This window comes from Scleropages formosus, chromosome 20 (assembly GCF_900964775.1).
Source record: "Scleropages formosus chromosome 20, fSclFor1.1, whole genome shotgun sequence".
Classification (NCBI taxonomy): Eukaryota; Metazoa; Chordata; class Actinopteri; order Osteoglossiformes; family Osteoglossidae; genus Scleropages; species Scleropages formosus.
In genome coordinates this window covers 14,490,761-14,510,675 of record NC_041825.1, presented here as the reverse complement: position 1 = coordinate 14,510,675, position 19,915 = coordinate 14,490,761, and the positions used below count along the sequence as shown (strand labels likewise).

At 37.9% G+C, this 19,915-nt stretch overlaps 1 protein-coding gene across 3 annotated transcripts; it reads right to left on the bottom strand.

Moving 5' to 3' along the window:
* Nucleotides 1-6,241: 6,241 nt before the first annotated feature.
* On the bottom strand, nt 6,242-19,915 carry LOC114909201 (dual specificity mitogen-activated protein kinase kinase 4). 3 transcript variants are annotated; one of them, XM_029246885.1, is made up of 13 exons: nt 19,520-19,661; nt 18,525-18,560; nt 14,254-14,286; nt 10,858-10,954; nt 10,322-10,496; nt 9,723-9,842; nt 9,219-9,338; nt 9,062-9,113; nt 8,775-8,902; nt 7,778-7,855; nt 6,865-7,013; nt 6,531-6,576; nt 6,242-6,437 (listed from the first exon to the last, which is right to left on the bottom strand). In XM_029246885.1, the coding sequence occupies exons 1-13, from the start codon at nt 19,659-19,661 to the stop codon at nt 6,324-6,326; spliced, it is 1,290 nt and encodes a 429-aa protein (XP_029102718.1). In that variant the 3' UTR covers nt 6,242-6,323. The 3 variants fall into 3 exon arrangements, with proteins under 3 accessions (XP_029102718.1, XP_029102719.1, XP_029102720.1); XM_029246886.1 differs by lacking the exon at nt 18,525-18,560 and having other exon boundaries at nt 6,324-6,437; nt 19,520-19,915; XM_029246887.1 differs by lacking the exons at nt 14,254-14,286; nt 18,525-18,560 and having other exon boundaries at nt 6,324-6,437; nt 19,520-19,914.

Genomic DNA, 19,915 nt, shown 5'->3' with positions numbered 1-19,915 from the left:
GTTATCAGAGCAAATAAATTTCAAAATACACATTGTGACTAATATTCACCATCAGCTTTTGATATTATACAACGTAGAAATCAGACATAAAAATCGGCTCAGAAAATCTGACATTTGTGTTGGACTTATTTCAGTACTTAAGCAGTGAAACATGATAACACTTTCAGTTATAAGTTACACTGTAAAGCATCTGTATAAAAGTGATTAAAATTAATAAGATTAGAATGAAAATTACAAATAGGAAAACCTATAAAGAAGTGAATAATTTTTTCTTCATGTTATGCATTTAACACATGAGGCCAATAACATCATTTGTATAATTCTTTTTTTTACTGCTGGAGTTTTCAAATGCTGTGTTTCTCCTTTATCATAAAAGATGTGTTTTTACCTCAGTATTTTCTTACACAAACAAACTGTTTTATAAGCACTTAAATAGCTATGTGAAGAGATAATGTTGGCCTTATAATGTTACTGAGGAACAAAATACAGTAAAGAAGCTTTTTTTGGAAAAGAATGTACTTTTTAGGTATTATGTGAACCCCAGAAACATAATTTCACTCAGGTCATTAACGCTGAAACGGTTAAGACATTATGAGATGGGAGCAAAGGCTAACTACTGTAAATTGTTGTGTTTTATGCAGTTTTAACAGTCCTGTTAATGTTACTTACGGCTACAAGATTCGACTAGATTTGATTTTTCCTTTTAAATTTTCCATGTGGTGAGAATTCATTAACTGTTCAAATGCCAAAATGCACTTTTTTGGCGAAGCTACTCACAGAACAGACTTTGAAAGGAAAGAGCAAACAAACCGCATTCCGTTTACATTTGCTGATGGATCGAGGAGGAAGACTTCGGACAAAAAGCTCATCTTGTTGCTTGGCCACAGAACTGCTTTAAATGTTAACATCCTCAATATTCTGTCTACACCACTGTATTACTCTTGAAAGCAAAAGAAATAAATTTAAACACAACTATTTTCCGCGTGATTGAGCTGTTAAGTGTTCATTGCCAGACGCAGAACATCTTCTGAAATATTAGGAAAATGCACCAAATCTTAATCAGTGACAGCAATGTAATAAATGTCTATTTGCTTGAGGCTCATTAAAAACATATTGGTACGTAGGTTTGGCATCATTTTCCATCTACTCCCAACTTCAGCCTGATCAGTTTGATGGGTCAAAACAGTAATATCTGTATATATCCCAGTGGGCACGACCTACACTATGTCAACAATGCTAAACTTCTCCCAGGTAATGGCCACCAAGAGGAGGCCTTTCCTTTGGACTGAGCAGTGGGGTGAGGAGGTCATTTCCCAGTGACACTGGCCTGATTTAGGCATTAAATTAAAGACACTAATAAGTGGCAGGTCAGTGGCTGAGATTGGGGAAAAGGGGAATTTGGGGTCTGCAGTGTGAGGACTCACTTTCCTTAACCATTTATCTTTGTCAGGGTTGCTGGAATCCAGAGCCTATCTCGGAATCACTGGGCTCTAGTCAAGGAGGGTCCATCCTGGACAGGACGCCAGTCCATCACAGGGTAGCCAATAAACACATTTTCACTCATACTAAGGGCACTTCACCAAATTCAATTCGCCAAAAAAGCATAAGCCTTTGGACTGTGAGAGGAAACCAGAGCAGCCAGAGGAAACCCGTGCAGACACAGGGAGAAAATACAAATCACGCATGGACTGAGCTGTCATTGTACTGTGAGGTGGCAGCACTGCCTGCTGACTCACGGTGTCTCCCAGATGTGAAGAACATTTCAATTGAGTATCCCTGGGTGGCTAGAAAGACCCCGTTTTGAAAGATAAACTCTGTGTGTGTGTGTGTGTGTGTGTATGTGTGTGTGTGTGTGTGTAGTTTCCAGCAAAGCACCTGAAAATAATCCAAAGCACAAGGCTTGGACTACAATGGAATGACCCAGCCAAAATTCCCATGATTCCCATGACTCCATGTCCCTCCAGAAGTGGGGATTGGGGGGGTTTCATGTTGTTCAGAAGGCTTTAGGCTCATTCTGTACCCCTGGATACCTCAGCTGGCATAGCTGTAGACACCATGGCCGGGATTGGAGTCACTTCTGCCTGAGGGGAACCAGGCAGCGTTCATGGCACCTGAAGGGTCTGATAAACATGGACGTATTGACAGAATTACCATCCTGCGTCAACCAAGATTTTCACAGTGCATCATTACGCAGGACTTACCGTGGTGTACCCTGACTCCTCTACAGTGCGCTTCCTTCTCAGACTCTAAAACATCGTCACATATTAAGGCCACAATGGAGATAGGTCATCCACAAATATTCATGCCAATGTGAGTATAATACAGATATCCTGTTTGTGGTCGTGCTGCAGACGCACTGGGTTCACGGTACAATACCTTCAGTGCTGCACCACTCTACCATTTTCTACTCAGACAAAAACAAGACCCCTTCTAGCAGGGGAGAAGCACAATCTACCTACTTCATCCATACTAAAATCCATTTTCTGTATTCTTCCTAGTAGCAGATGACCAGCATTCATTGTGCTTCTTCTCCACAGCTACCAGCAGCCCCCAAATCCACCTCTTTCTAATGCAGGTCTGATGGAGTCGCCTTTCAGATGGGCTGCTAGTGAAATTGCAAGTTTTACTTGATGTATGGAATACATTGCTTTTATTTCTCATGAATGCGCAAGGGTCATACTATGGCAGAATTTACATGTATATGTAGAATATTATGGTGTTCTTAAATGAGTAATAAAATAATAAGTCAAATGATAGTGACAGAAAGGTTGATGGGTCCTCTAACATTGGCAAAACTGTTCAAATGATGCACAGTGCTGCCTGAAAGTATGTGAGCCCCTTGTGTCCCCTAGTTTTACCACAAAACGGTTATTTCATGAGACACAGTCTTTCTCATCTGACACAATAGCTGTGTATTGACCAATTCCATGTTCCATGTAGCAGAAAAAACAGAAGTAGTATAAGAATAAGGTGTCTAAATCATAATCATTTATTCTTTTTCTAAGTTTAACAGTTAGATCTTATTCGTTTATTTAAATATTTTGTACAGGAACAATGACCATGGGTTGATACTTTCAAACAGCACTGTGTGGTCACCTTCTGCTTTTCACATACGTAAAATGTACTTTTGACTCCCTGCCACGGGGTGGCGCTATTGTGCAGCGATGTGATTTCTCTAGTAGGCGAACATATAGCGAGTTCATTTAACAGCAGAGATTCTTCCTGCCTGCCGCAGTGCTTCGGTTCGAGTGCGGTTTGTTCGCGTGTAGCGCTCCTTTCAGCACTATCGTATCGCACTGGATTTTCTTGTGTACATAAGCTGGTCCTGCACATGTTGGTTTAGAGCACTGCAAATATCCAAACGCAAATAAAGTTACTTATTTGTATTTAACAGAACTTATTTTAAGTATTAAGAGTGCATGATGATGATGATTCGACCAGGACAGGCATAAATCATGTACAAATGGATCATTTTTCTTCAAGAAATTTAAAACTAAACACTGAAGACTATCTGTGTTGATTTAATGAACATCCGCGATGAGAATTTTCTAAGATATTGACATTTCCCAGCGTTTTTTTTTTTTAAAAAAAAAAAAAAATTGCATTCTTTCCTCTGGATTTATTATCTGAACTTGTGTGTCGCAGAGCGAACGTGGTTTGCGCTTCGCTCCTGTGGCCGCTAGAGGGCAGTAAAAGCACTGAGACAGAGGGCCGCGGACGTCCTCTGCTGTATGAGGTGTTCAGGAAAACAGAGCAAAACCTTCCCTAAAATTCCTTACAGCCTTGTCTGCTGTTTTAAACATCACTTAACCCTTGCAAAAATAAATAACAAAAAAAAGGATTAAGACATCAGAAAACTGTGAAGCAGTGGTGGATTTACCAACAACTGGGAGTTGTGAATACATGCTGGTCCCAATTGTCCTCCTAATTTGAGACACATTTTAAATTATGTTTTATATATACATATATAATTATGCTGATTTTTACATTAGACCACCTGAACACCTGCAAAATAAAAATACATCTAAACTGCATGAGTAAACTATGGAAATGCACTTGCAGGACTTGAAACGAAAGGGGGGAGACACAACCGAAGCCGTACATGCGAAAATGAAGATGATCAACGCTGGATATTCAGTGGAGCAGATGCTGAGATGCACTCGAAACATCACAGCGAGCTCAGCGTGTGAAGCTAAGATGATCTGGCGACTGGTTTATTCTACCCCTTTTCCGGCGCAGGTTTGCAGGCCTTACAAAAGAAGACCACAGAGTAATAGTCACATCCTAACTTTATTACAACTGACCTGCAGGCAGATACTAGATCATATCATTACTACATGAACACTTAATATTCCATTGATAATTTCTTAAATATGTGAAGTAAATAGGATAAAATAGCCAGGAGCTCTTTGAAGCCAGGTGTTACATTACCTGTGCCCCTGTTCACAGACATATAAGGCAGCATCCCTGCACATCATCTTTTCTGTTTTACATTTTTTTTTTTTTTACACATTTTTCTATTGTACAGGAAATAAATCCAAGTTCACAATGTACAGTTATAATATTTTCACAGCTTTGTGAACATCATACATACTTTTATATCCTCAAAGGTACAACGTAATACTCACCACTCAACAGTTTGTAACCAAATATTAACATTCTAACAAACTGACATCTACAACTTGCTTTTCTCCTTAAGAAAGTCTGTTAACTGTAAGACAATTTCCAGCGTGTTCTATTTTCATGATTCCACATTGAAACAATTTGTTCGTAATAGTATGTATACTATTCATATCAAGGGTAATAGTGTTACACTTTGACAGGAAATTAAGTCATAGAAAATGTTGTACAGCATTTTTTTTTTTAATACCGTTTTGTTCTTTTATATGTCTTTTGTGGACGTCAGTCTGTCCACGCCAGTTGCATTACAGTTCTATTATAAATTGACTAAGGAATACTGTTATTGTACTTGTCGTCAATTAATATTTTTAAAAATAACTGCTGAAATGTACATATAAGTAGAGTTGAACCACTACATTTCATCATTTTAAAGGGATATATTTTTTATGCATGGCACCAGAGAAATCCTGCAAGCTTATATATAATTTGACATGACCGCCCTCTGCAAACGTGTGATGTCGCCCTTTCGGTTAGCTTTCGTTGAACATCTACGTGTTTCTGTGCATTATGGGGTAACGGTGACAAAGTTTCACAGGGAGGGAATTTAATCTTGCCAAGAGAAGTGACTTTGCAATGTCGTTTCTTGAAAACATGCAGAGTGCTGTACTGCAGTAGGTGTCACTGGGGGAAAGAACGTCCAGAGTAACGATCCAGGCAGAAAACCAGGATCGCTTTAAAACACACAACACGGGTGACTCGAGAAATCGCAGATGGACTAAGAAGAGACATATATACGCATCTGCCATCTGGGCCAAACTTGTGTAAACTGCAGCAAACAAGATGCAGGTGACTTTAAAATGCAAAATTAACACAGTTAAGAAAAAAAGTTGCATATTAAGGAAATAAAGCCACAATATACAGTTCATTTTTTTTTAATAGGACAACATTTTGCATACCAATTTATTTACAGAGTGTAGAGCTGTCCATTGCTTTGTATGCACACTTACATGTGTGTGTATGTTCGTGTTTCCATATATTTATACATATATTACTACACTGCTAATGTAAATATGAACTCACATACATGCACACACATTGTACGTATCTAAATTGATGTAGCAATTTTCCTAAATCTCAGTCTCGCCATCCAAGCACATTTTTTGGTAAATTTTGTATTTGTTAATGTAATTTTAAAATTAAAATATATATTTATACATTTTTCCTTAAAAACAGCTACATAAAATGGAAAATTAATGTTGCATCAACATTTGCGATTTTTCTCTAAAATTTGGAGCTCTTTTGCATTGTGGACGTGAAGCAACGTTTGACATACACAAGGCTGCCTAAAGTTTCGTGAGCACAAGAAGTGGACGTTTGACATGTAGTATCTGATTATAGTAAATCAACTGATTACTTTCAATATCTCACTCATACCACACTGTCCTTTTTCTTCCACAATAAGCAAATTCCAAAAATGACTACTTTAGCAAGCTCAGAAGTTTCCCACCAAGACAACTAGTATATGTACTCATCTATGTGTAAATGTCTATAGAACAGAAGAGCTGAAATGACCTTATTGCACATGGCATTTTGAGATTGGACTTTCTTTTTTTTCCTTTTTTTTTTTTTTTTTTTTTTTAAACACTCTGAATGCATGATCATGTTTCTGTACATCAGGGCTGCCCCAGCAACTCAGTGCACGATCAATCCACATACATGGGAGAGCTAGGGGTAGCAGGCATCTGGTCGAGGATTTTACACACGTAACTGGCGACGTCCACCGTCCGCTCCTCGTACATCAAGATGAATGGGTGTTTCTGCAAGGCCACAGAAGCAAGGAGTATAACCATCACAGGAACACGGACGACAAAGGTCTCAAGGGCACTGCTGAGAGTTGCACAAATACTTACAAGGAGCTCTTTGTACTTTGGCCTTTTTGACTCATCCTTTGTGAGACTGGAGAGGGAAAAAAGGAGTAATGACAGGACATTTTTTCCCCACTGCAGTTGATGTGTTACATGGATTGTATGTACTACACACAATTACTCAACTACAGTGATAGTTTGACAGAGGACCAGAGGAATTGTGCATTCACAGTTTTCAGACTCCGGCTCGTGTGTGAGCATGTTTCGGGAAAAGCTGACAGTAGACCAAATGAACAACCTAAGCATAATATTTATTGTACAGCTTAAACCGCTTTGCCTGTGGAATCTATGCACCACTAAATAGGTCTGCTATACGTACCAGAGATTGACAAAGTTGATGAATTTGGGAGAAAATTGCCTTTCCTCAGAGTTGCTCAGCTGGGGAGGATCCCCCTTAACAACTTGTGTCAGCTGATCGAAAACACTATTCCATTTAGGGTAGGGGAACCGACCTGTGGCCAACTCGTACTGTGTACAAAAAACAACACGTCAAAGAGACATAGGTACATCATGGGGAAAAAAGCCTGCAGACAAACCCAGTATTTTACAAAATCATACACTTACACAGGGAAAATCAAAGTTGAGCATATCTACTTGACAAAAACTGAGACAACATGTAAATTACATTGTGTCTTGGATTTAGATATTGATATGATCTGAGAGCCCCCCCCAAAAAAAGATAGTTAAAATAGTTCCAAATACTTGTATTAATTTTATTTATGCTTAGCTACTTTAAATTTAAAGCCAATTTAACATGATTGAAAAAAGCTGTCAGTTCAAAACAGATATGTTCATCAATTCATTCCATAAATATGCAAATTTTGTGAACATCAACACCTTCTACTTTTTCCATATCTTGAACTCTACAAGTATCTCTACTTTGGTCTCCATGGTAGCACTACATCTTCCTTTCAACTGCTGTAAAAACACTAACAAAGAGCAGAAAGAAGCCGTAAACACTGGACACCAGTTGAATTAAGGTGGTCCCACACCCATGTTCTCTTTGTGTGCATTTTTTCAGCAACGTGGATAAACAAAGCTCGCTTTCGCTCCTGTTAAAATTTATTTTTATACTTCTATGTTTGGTTACCTTACATGTATGTATATATATCATATGCATGTTGTACACTGTATACTGCTGCATTCCACCAAAGTCAACTTCCCTCTGGGAGTAATGAAGTTTCACTCATTCACCCAACCATCCATCAGATACGAGATAAAGTTTGACTTACCAGTGTGATACCCAAACTCCACACATCTGACCGGACATCATACCCCTGCCTGGAAGCACTGGGGTCTATTCTTTCCGGCTGAAAATTAAATGCAGACGACATGTTGCCAAATATTGAAAAGGGGTGACCATCTGTCAAGAAATGCTGAATGACTGGAGCCGGTACGTACAACTCCATTATATTAAATGGAGGTGCCCGATTCCACACACAGATAGCGAGAGCATGTTGCTTATCAGACAGAGAAATGACTTCACATGGATGTTTCAATACAACAAATTCTAGAAAGTTACAGAAATCCAAAAGGATATGAAATCAGGCACTCAGCCAAATCAATGACAGGTATTGTTAATTACGACTGGTCTTGTCTTCATTCCAAAAGACGAAAAAGAGGACTAATCCATGTAGCCTTATTATTTTGGGTTAACTACCATAAGAGCATTAGCTTTGAATCCTGGATAATTGCCAGAAGAGATCAGAAAATTGCTAACTGGCAAGGCAGTCTGCAACTTCCCTACTTAAGTTACTTAGTGTGCATAAATGTGTCTGCACAGTAAATAACTTCTACCTCCCAAACTCTGGGGATGCCCAAGAAGGACAGTCGATATTTTATAGCTTCAACCTTTGATCCCAACAGCACAGAAAAAAAATTATATCCATGAACAAAATTATGAACAACTGACACAAGTACCTAGCCATCAATACTAGTCCCCATTCCTGCTATAGTACAACTGAGCAAGGCAACTTCCCTGGACAGTAAAAATTTCAATGGTACCTACATAAGTAATTGACTGCAAGCAGCTTAATACCGTGTATACGATATTATCGGCCAAGATGGAGAAAGGCATCGGCTACACAACAACTAATAATAATGGCTATGACCACATGAGCTAGGCACTTATCTTGTAAAATCACAAACTGATCACATGTACGTCACATATAATTGCGTATACAAACTATGCTGTGAAGACAAATAAGAACGTAAAGGACACCAGCGTACCGCCATGTAAGGCCTGCATCCGGCATCTCTGGTTTTTGCGATGGAGTCCACGAGCTGTCCGCTGATGCCAAAATCACAGAGCTTTATGTTGCCTTTCCTGTCTAGGAGAATATTGGAAGGCTTTATATCTGAGGAGAAATAGCACAACCAGATTAGTGCGGTTCTCAGACACAATATCACCGTGTTTTTTTTTTTTTTTTTTTTTTAAATACTGTACATGCCAAGCAGCAGTCCTTTAGCATGTCTTAGTATATCTTCAACCGATGCGCTGCATGATCACCACTTACCTCTGTGAATTATTTTCAAGTTTTCTTTTAAGTGGTTAAGTGCTTTCACAGTCTGGAATTAAAAGTTGAAGAAGCACTGTCATTATACAATCTAATTTAAGCAAAAAGAAAAATTAGGAACATTCACAAAATTTATAAATTGGAACAATGAACTTACAGCTAATGTTATTTTGCCTAGTATTTCCTCAGGAATGACATCATCTAATGAAGAATATACATATTTGTAGAATTTGTCGAATGAGGTAGACATGAGTTCCATACATATCCAACAGTCACCCTGAAAAATGAAGACATGTTTAAGAAAGAAAAAAGCACTGAAAAACAATACACATGAAGTAAAATATTTCATCCTAGAATTTAACTTTTAGTGTGAAATAAAAAAAAAATAGCAACTGAACACATTCTTAATCACTTCAAATGTAAGCTAAAGAGATGTCAGAACAACCCAAAGCTGCAAATCAAGATTACACTTTTTTTGGTTCATTTTCCAGAAAAATTATTCTGTTCTGAAATACATAGTTGAGTTAATAATTGCACTGTTCTAAAAACAGACAAAAATTGACGTTCTGCTCTTCTAGTTCTCATTCATTTGGAAGATGTTGCAAGCAGAGAGGGTCAAAGTACCGCAGATGAGGTTGCGGTTACCAAACGAAGAGCTCACCTCTCTGAAAAGAGCCCCATAGAACTGAACAATATATGGACAATCACTGCTCCTCATAACTACATCTAGATCCATGAGCAGCTGCTTCTGTTCTTTCTCATCCACGGTTGATCGAATCCTCTGTGATGAAAAATACACAGTGCAGGAAGCGTAAGTGGGAAATTATGCGTGATTGTGTGAAAATGCTGAGGACAGGACAGAACTCCTCCAGCTGTAAGGAGAGTCATAAACAATCTGTCATACTGTAGGTGCTCCATACCCCCCCCCCAAAATGACTCAACCACTTAAAGGTGTGTTTTTAAGAAATACAATCATTATTAAAAATAACGTCAACAGTTACAAAAATTTACGTCTGAAAGTAAATTTGCAAAGTGTAAATCTGAGCTACATTTCCAGCTGAGCCCACATGTTTTGCTGAATAAATCACACAATGCATATCAATTAGTGTACCATGAGAAACTGAACACCTAGGGTTAAATATGGAAAACTTTCTGAAACATAAGATTTCAAAAGCAGCATAAAGCAATTTTCCAAGAGCCAATACACCACCTAAGGCTGCAGACCCCCCACACAACCTGACAGAACACCATGTTCATTACCTTAACTGCCATGATCTGGTCACTCGGCTTGTGCACCATCTTGTTCACAGAGCCATAGGCCCCGCGTCCAATCTCACCCAGGTCCTTCAGGTCCTCTGCAGTGAAGTCACAGTGCTGCTCTGGGGAGATCTTCAGCTTGCCAGATGACTCGATGCTGTGTGTCCGCAGCCGCTCTCTGGGACAGAAACAGTGTGTTGAAGGCATGGGCGCAAGAGCAAGTACAACCACACAGTGCTGGGAACCGCAGACCTAGAGCTGCAACACCAGCATCACTTATTTCCAACAAATGGGGTGGAGAAAAAAGGGAAAAAAAAAAAAAAAAAACTAAAATCTTTTTTTATACTGTGAGCGAGAACACAAGTTTCTTCATGATCAATCCAGTGTTAGATCAGTTCACATCATTTCAATGATTGTTGTTCAGATACAAGATCTGAAGAACTCAGAAGCATTTGCAATACCCTATCATCTGAGAGGTTCCATGTTTGCTGACTCTCAGTGCTGGGGACCTCAGAGGGTTTCCTGTGAGTTTTACTTACATGTGGGGGTTCTGAAAAGGAAGCCCAGGTGTGTGGATTCTGGTAGTGGGTTTAATTGGCGGATTGGCAAAATTTAACTTCAGTGCTCTACGTTTACCTGGAATAACAGAGAGAGCAAGACAATCTTGGTCACTTAAGAGATGCCCAAAGACATGTTCAAAGTCATACCCACCAACAAAGGAAAAACTCAAAAATATGAAACAAACGTTTCATCAAAACGTGTGAAAACAGCAAAGACAAGGTGAAGTAAAGTGAACTTAAATGAAGTAATAATCAAGAACAGGCAACTGAATGAAGAAACCTGTCAACATAAAAATTAAATCTAATCTACAATGTGATCCTTTTAAAAGAAAGTCAATAAAAAATGTAAAAACTGATTTCCGGACTGTCAAAAGTATAAATCTATATGAAGTGATTTGAATTGCTGAATATATATATAGTATGTACACTACTTGCATAAATCTTAGAAAAATTAATCTGAAAATCTTTACCCCCCCAAGAGAAAGGGAAAAAAAAAAAAGTCCTTTATCTTTCAGGGTTGTATTTACAACCCATTTTATACCAAACTGAGAATTATGCTGCCATATGCAATATTTTCTGGAAAAGAAGTACAACAGATTTAAGTAATGGTTTTCAATATTAACATTTCCAATACTGCAAAGAAAACACCACAAAATGTTACCCTGCTCACTATTTTAGTACAAAAGCTCAACAGCCAAGTACTGTACTGTAAGATTGTAGATACTGTTTTCTATAGCGAACATGCCTGCACAGACACTAAAAACTTTTACATCTACTAACCCTAACAGTAACGGAACAGCAGCTCCAAGTCAGATGACTCCTTAAAAATTCATACCTTCCTTCTAAAAATTAACTCAGCTTTTACACACAAGCAGTTCACCCTGTAGAAATCGAGTAATTCATTTCCCAAGTAATGGATGCGTGAAAGTGTAAGTGATCCGCACTAAAAAAATACTAATATAGAGTTCTGCATATAGCAGGGTTATCTTCTCCTTAAGAAATTATGCAAAATGTTAATATGGATCAATGTAATAAACAAATGAAAAGCAGAGCTATTCAGCTTTTCACTGATGGCACTCAAGATTCTGAAGAAATTTTTAAAAAGTTGGATGGTCCCAACATGTAAATGCACACTTGATGCAAAAAAGACACTAGTAGCAAAACGTGAACTGATGTGCACAATATGGCAGTCAACATAGTTTGGTGGAGGAACATTAATTAAAATTCATATTTATGTTACCCATCTTACATATTCATTACTGTGTTTTGGAAGTTTAGTTATTTTACTGATGCAGTATAAGTAACAGTTACTGTATTTGGGCTACATTATTTAGGGTGCTGTATGTGCATTTATGGTAGCATAGGGAAAAGTGCATGTTACACAAGGCAACCACAAACCTGACTTCTCATTGGAACACCAAAAAGAAAAAACAACATGCCACACAATGTAAGATATTAATGTAATTTTCCACCAAATTTCCTTGGCTGCAGCCTATAAGACAAAATATCTGTATATGTACAGGAACTGATCATTCCCTACAGTGGAGCAAGAGCACTGCTCCTCCACCACTTACCATCTGGTGAACCTACTGACATGGGTTCAAAACTGAAGGTCCAACAGTTCTTGGTTTTAGCTTCAATATGGTAAAATGAGTTCCCTCTCTCCCTCAGAACTGCTGAATTCCTCTCAGTATTGAAGACGAATCTCAAAACATCTCCCTCGGGCCAGCTTCTCTTCCAATCTCTTCACAGCTCCATGAATTTGCAACAATCTGTACGCCATGATCATCTTTGTATTTCCTATTAGACTCAATCCTACAGTTATCTATTTGTGCAATAAGAGCCGGCAAAACAGCAGTAACATATAAGCCACACTTCAGTAACTGTTACTCAATCTAAAGGTCCGAACGCTATGAAAAGCATTTTGTTTACACTGAGACATACATCACTTTGGAGAAAAGGGTCTGCTGAAGAATAAATGTGCTGTTCTTGCATTTGGCTCCTTTCAGGAATGCCTTGCAAACCAATGTTTTCGTGTCTTTTAAATTACCCCGTTCCCTTTAGTTGTCTCTTGTAGGGTTAGGGTATTTTGTTTCACGTGTTTTAGTTTGGCATGTTTTATTTGATAGTTGTCCTTATAAATATCGTTTATGTTTCCAACAGCTACCTTTGTTATACTGGATGCACTGCGTGGGTCAATCTCCTGTATGTCTGATGAATCTTTGTCAAGACTGTCAGACGTGCTCAAGTCTAGTAAAGAATAGATTCCTGAGTTTTAGTCTCTGGACCCTGTCATTAGCAGTAACAAGAGAACCCACTACAACATTAAGGGTTCACTGTCACTTTAAGTGGGTTGCAGCTCTTTCTTAGTGGGCAGGAATCATGTTGGCTGCTTTGAATACCAGCACAGCATTTCCTTCAAAATTATTTAATGTGGTTTTGACCAAAGTTTCTTTTTTAAATTTTTTATAATATTCAATTTGAAGTTTAAAAGCATCCCTCTACAGATCAAGATCATCTATTTTTTTCCTCCTGATACAGCCAGACATGATCACAAAATTTTCCAGGGTGTCATAAAGCATGGGCCCAGTGTAACTGACAGCTAATTAAATTAAACATGCTGTGAAAGGTTCAGCTGACAAACAAATAGCTAACACAACCTGAATGTAAGGGTATGGAAATAACACAACTTGAGCTCAAGTCTTACAAACTTACTCACATTGAGCCAAACTCCACCTACATTAAAATGCATGCACTGTGGGATCTAGTTAACTGCTGAAGATTGATGAAGACAACGGCGCAAACAATTTCAGATATAAACAAAATCTTTTCAGAAATCCAGAGGACCAAAGTAAAAAATACATTCAAAACCCAACATTATCCCAAAGATGCATAATGTCATGAAATGAGGAAACCTCAAAACCCCCCAAATTCAAAAGCATAAACAGCATACAATACTGATCAGCATAGTCAAAGTGCAGCTCATGCCCAAAAGGATTGTGCTGTGCTTCATAAATTCACAAAGACAAAGAATGAGGGGAAAAAAAAAAGTTCTGTGAAACCAAACATGAACAGCCGTACTTGTTAGTAGTACCTTAAGCAAAAAATGCTGGTAGAGCTTCCATTATTGTACAGTATTTAAGGGAAAATTTGCTAAGATGTAAATGTGCAATTACTTAAATAAAAATGAAACACAGAGATGGTTTGGATCAATGGAACAGTGAACATTACAGTATAGTTCAAAGTGTAAATGGAAGCTCACCCACTACTCGCGTATCTTGTGTTAGTGTAAAACAAAGTGGACAGATTTCCCATACCAGATTGTCAAACCGAAACACAAAAAGCGTGGTACATAGTAGAAAACACTTGGCTTACTTTGGGGCACTCCAGAGAGGTTTATCTGAAACCCTGAGGTGGAGAGAAAACATTTTTATATTCTCTTTTTAATTTTGTGCTGCTTCAGTTTCTTTTTCCACGCTGATTTGTTTCTTTCTTGGACATATATATTAAGAAAAAATAAAGCACATATACTTTGCCATTTGTCTATAACATTTCACAATAAAATGTAATTAAAGTAGATTCTAAGTGAGGAAATTTAACATTGTATTTGATATTTATATTTACCAGCTGCATGTATGTTTTAACTTACCGTGATTAAAAGAAGTTCATAGGTGTATCTAGATTAATCTAAATAATCTGTAGACAGGGTCACTGCTTTATCTATTATCATCCCTAGAAGACAGCTACTGCAAAAAAGTTATGAAAAGTAGTGTTGAAGAAAAATCACAAACACAGCAATTGATAATTCAAAATGTCCTAACAACCAGGAAGTATTCAGTACTTCCCTTGATCTGAGGTCATTCACGTTAGGAAGACCTCTGAAGCTCACTCCCTTTTATTTTCTGAAGTGAAGACAAGTACAAGACTTGACCAGAGACACCTTTCAAATCAAAGTCAGCTACTCATTAAAAAAAGCAAAGCAGTGGCAAACAAGTCTGGCGTGCGATTGTGAAACAACGGTGGCTTCGGAGACCAGCAGTACGTCACAGAAGCAGTGGAGGAAAATGGATTAATTTAAAGAAAAATTGGCTAAATGTATTTTTGGACAGCTATGCTCTGTGTGTGTGTGTTTTAGGTGAGCACATAAACTACACACTATATGAAGCTTAAACTGTACATACTATAACTACAAGTGCATCTTAATCGAAAAAACATACCTGTCAACATGCACTCCTAAGTATTTTGAATTTATGACAATTCTTGGAAGGGCTCATCCACAAGTGTCAATTCCAAACTATTATTGATACTGTATTTGAGAAAAGCATTTGTGCCAACAAACCTGAACTGCAAGTAAGACAAACAAACCCGTCTGTGGGCTCTAGGAAAAACTAATGCAGAATATACTATACCTCGTAAGCAGCGCTTTTACTGTATTTGTTTTTTTTCTAAGGTGAACTACTAAAGTCTAAATATTCCTCCGTTTACATATCCCAAGAGAGATGCAAAACAGAGGTGTGCAAGATGGAATGAATGGGGAGGATTCACAAAAGTAGGACGAACCAAAAAAAGTTATACATTTACAGTGCATTTATTAATCTAGCATTTTTTTCTCCAAAGTGACATAAAATAAAGTAGCATTTAGCTGACACTTTTGTCCAAGGTGACCTGCAATGTTTCAGATATTATTGTCCACTAAATTTACTACTATTATTCTCACATCTATATAGCAGAGCAATAAATCACACACACACCATAGGCAATTTAGTTTTCACCTGAAACACGTCTTGGACTCTGCAGAAACCAATGCAGAAACAGGGTCAAACTCAAAGTGCACACAGACTGAGCTCGATTCAAAACCACATTCAATCACACAACCCAGGAAAAAAGCTTACCAGTAAATCGGGACAAAAGAAGTGAAAGCATTGATGAAATTCAAAAGTTATTTTATTATTGGCAGCTCACAACTATTTAGTTACAAACTAAGGCACATGAGGAAGAGTGAGAAAAGAGAGATTGAGAAGAATACCTTAATTTTATTTCTGGATTGGTTTTCTTAATACCTTAATTATACTACAGAAGAATAATTTTGAATATTAACTAACTTTTACTATATATCTCCTTTAAACTGGTACATGCTTAATCCTCTGTGTTTCTGACAACTTATCCTCACGAAAGAACCTTATTATGGGCAGCTTCATCCATGAAATGATTACTGTTCCATAAAGCATGAGGTCAAACAGTAACAGAATCCAAATGACTACTGCAGTTATTTCAACAGCAGAACACCAACAAACATAATTCTCCCCTATACCAACATCTACTCAAACTAATAATCTGACTTTCTAGAGGCTCAGTATATTCAGACTAGCCAACAGTCTCTACTATGATTCAAAAACATGAAGTTAGTGACTTTACTAATTTAACAAAGATACAATGTTTCCCCTATCAACTCACCAAAAATTCTCTATGCATTTTCCCTGATTTCTCCCATAGTCCAAAAACATATGTTTCAGGTGAATTGCTTACTCTAAATTGCCAGTTGTATCCGTGTGTGTTTGTAACTGCCAGAACTGGACTTGTGTTCTGTCCAGGGTATAACCTGCATCATACCCTAAAGCTGTCAGGACAAGTTCCAGACCACTTTAGTTAAGAAGTTTTTGATAATTATTGGATGAATGGATGTACAACATACTGTACATACAACAGAAGTTATAGTACCACCCATTTTAGAAGGGTGGTACTATTAAGTCACATCTAATGATTCTACGACATATAAACAAAGCTGATTTACATTTAAATAAAAAAGAGTTCACAAAAATGTAAGTATTATAAATTTTACATGTTAAATATTTTATTATATTTTTATAAAATGAATATGGTTCCAACTCTTACAGTACTGCTAAAATATTCTGAGGATCACTGTGAAAATCCTGCTACATACTGATGATTATGATTTCCTCTCCATGATACAGACAAATTTGTTTACACCTAGCAACAAGCAATCATAGGGGAAAATGTAATGCAGTGTGATTACACTGTACATCATAAATGATGCAGATTTTTAAAGGAATAGAGAATTCTTGGGAAACCTCATCTATCAACAACCCAATACACTTCAAATAATGGCTTAAATGTTCTCAGCCATCAATAGCACTTTCGCATGGATTAACAAGTTAAGATTAAACACCCAAACTAGACAAAAATTTCACTGACCTGAAGGGAAACTGCAAAAACTATTCCCAGACTGAACCAGAACCTTGAACAGTACACATTATGAATCTGTAGGCTTTTCAGGGTAATGAACAGCATCTTCCAACCCAATCACAAAAAATTAAAATAAAAAGGCTGCACACGTAACCAACTTGCAAATACAATCCCAGACATGTACTTGCAAGTTAAGAGAATTTGACATTGCAAGGGGTTTCGTTTAATGCTTCATTGGGGTATTTCATCACATTTACAAGTACTAAATTTGGATTTTATGCAGGTCTGAACACCTGAGCAGGGTGTTACATTTATTTATTTAGCCAACACGTTTTACCGATGCTCAGGCAATTATATTCTGAAGAATTTAACTCACACCTTTAACCAAGGTGACTCACACTGCTAGATACACAGCAAAAAACTCCCAAAAACCATTTCTCCAATCAATACAAGACACCCACGCACATTATCTGGCAATTTAAAGTCAGCAGTTCGCCTGAAGCATGTCTTCAGCTGTGAGAAGAAATCCACACAAACATGGGGAGAACATGCAAACTCCAAGCAGAGAAAATGAGGATTGAACCATGTACAATTGAACAGCTCAGACATCAAGACACCATGTCAACTTGTTCAGTGACTGTAAATTAATTTGTATTCTTTTTCCTTACTGCTTTATTTTGTTTTTTGCATTAAAGGCTTAATTAATACTAGATGTTGAAGATGATACATATGGGTTTGTAAGCATTTGTGAAGAGTACATAAGAGCAAGGAAATAGCTGAAAAGTCAAGGTAGACAGCCACACAGTACTACAGAGTAATTAATGAAGGGAAATCGTCTTGCTATGTCACTGTAACTACTATAACTATTAAAGTAATTGTTTCCATTTTAATCAAATTTTATGATATTTTAGCATAAATGGGTATCAGATTGTTGCTCAGGACCAAAATATTTTCAACATTGAAACTAATGGTAAACTGTATCTGAGTTAAGGGGATTACCTTATAAAGGGTTTTTCAGGAACACATTACCTTTGTGAGGTGGGTAAAGACTAATATAGGTCACCGTTGTGCTCACATTTTAATGGAAGAACAAGGCTGGTCACTGTACTATTGACTTAAGAGGACACATTATAAGACTCATGTGTCCCATCCAAGCTTAACAGAATCATTCCAACATAAAAAAAATAAAAGAAATAATAAAATAAATAAAATAAATTTTGAAAATTTAATAAAGACAATCGAGATGAACAATCATATACAACAACTGCAACGAATTCTTCTATTCTGCTTACTGATAGGACACTAAACATAATAGATTAATCTGCACCGCAAGCAGCAAGCTGATTTTTGTGCATCACTGTGCAAGGTTATTGTACTATTAACTTTCCTAAGGAAGGATAAAAAAAAAAACCTGAAATTCCTATAAAAATGTGTAAGAGTACCTGTTTCATTTCTGACATCCCAGCACGTGTTGGTCTCTGAAGGTTTAAATGAAAATTTTAACATATTACATAAAACAACAGAAGTATTGTCTGCATACACTGCAACACATCCACCCATTCTACGCAATGCTAACGAGGTTCTAGGATACAAACCTTCAGCATTTTATTAACAAAATAGAACAACACACAATAACTGACCTTATAATTGTCAGAGTTACAAATTTATGTATTTTATTTATTTTTTTTTTTTTAAGATTATTCGGTCGTTGTTGTAGCCCGGAGACTGCAACAGGCGAATTTTCGGTGAACACACCTTATTCAGACATTTTGTATGAGAACATTAACTCAACTAATATCTTTTGGAATATGTTAACCATCTATTAGCATTTTACGATGTACGTGCTGATAAATGAATTAAAGAGAATATATAACACATTACTGCAGGCTGCTAGCTTCGACATGCTAGCATTTCCCTGTCCTTATTCATTGCTGGCACCGAGCTCGTATCAATTAGTGTATATTTGCTGCTTCTTTAGCGTCACAAAACGCACAGAACATGAAAATGAGAACCACAAACATGTTTTAACGTGATTCTAAATAATAACGATAGTAATTTGAATAATACAATAGAAAGACACGTAAATCTAGCCTCTCGCTGCCTGCAGGCCTGTGCAGGGAAGACAGAGCCGAGCTAGCAGGCTAAGTAAGAGGTAAACTTCTGGTAAATATATGTACCATATTTTAACAAATATTGCATTTTGGCACAATCCTAACACAATCAACCTGGGGAGTGTTGTTATTTTGTGAAAGAACACTGGGCACGACCAAACGACGGTTTTATAGCGTTGCTGGCCTACACACGAAACGCAATGTTGTGTATGAGGAAATGCAAAGTGCAGAGCCACAGTGCAGCGGAGGCAGGGCACGAGCTCCTTCTGCCAGAACATTCTCCAGGACGGGACGTGTAGCGGAGTTCGGCTCGCTCGCGCGCTTACCCTGCATGCTGCTCACTGTGGTGATGTGCTGCGACGGGGCCTGGTGGTGGTACGACGTGGCTGTGGGTCCTGCGTTCGAGCTGCTGCTGTTGCTGCTGGAGGAGCTTGTCGAGTTGCCGCTGGTAGGGCTGGGAGTCGCCATTGCTGCGTGACTGAGTCCAGCAGCTCCACGGCTGCAATGCGGCCAGTTTTCACTTCACTTTCCCCACACGGGACACCCCGCTACACCAGTCGGCGTAGGAAACACCTCCTACAGGCAGGAACAACTCAGGGCAACACGGTAACACTGCGACCAGCAGCTCCACGGTTGTAGGGGTGTGAGTTTCTCTTCGCTTTCTACACACGGGACACCTCACTACGTAAGTGAGACATCAGCACACAACTGAAAGTTGTCCA

Bases quoted from the DNA above. Each gene is read 5' to 3' on its own strand.
- LOC114909201 (XM_029246885.1), bottom strand. From the start codon at position 19,661: ATGGCGACTCCCAGCCCTACCAGCGGCAACTCGACAAGCTCCTCCAGC. The intron at 9,114-9,218 runs GTAAGTTCATTG...TTTTAATTCCAG, and splicing joins TAGGCAAAATAACATTAGCT to ACTGTGAAAGCACTTAACCA. The intron at 6,438-6,530 runs GTAAGTATTTGT...GTGGCCTTGCAG, and splicing joins CAAAGTACAAAGAGCTCCTT to AAACACCCATTCATCTTGAT.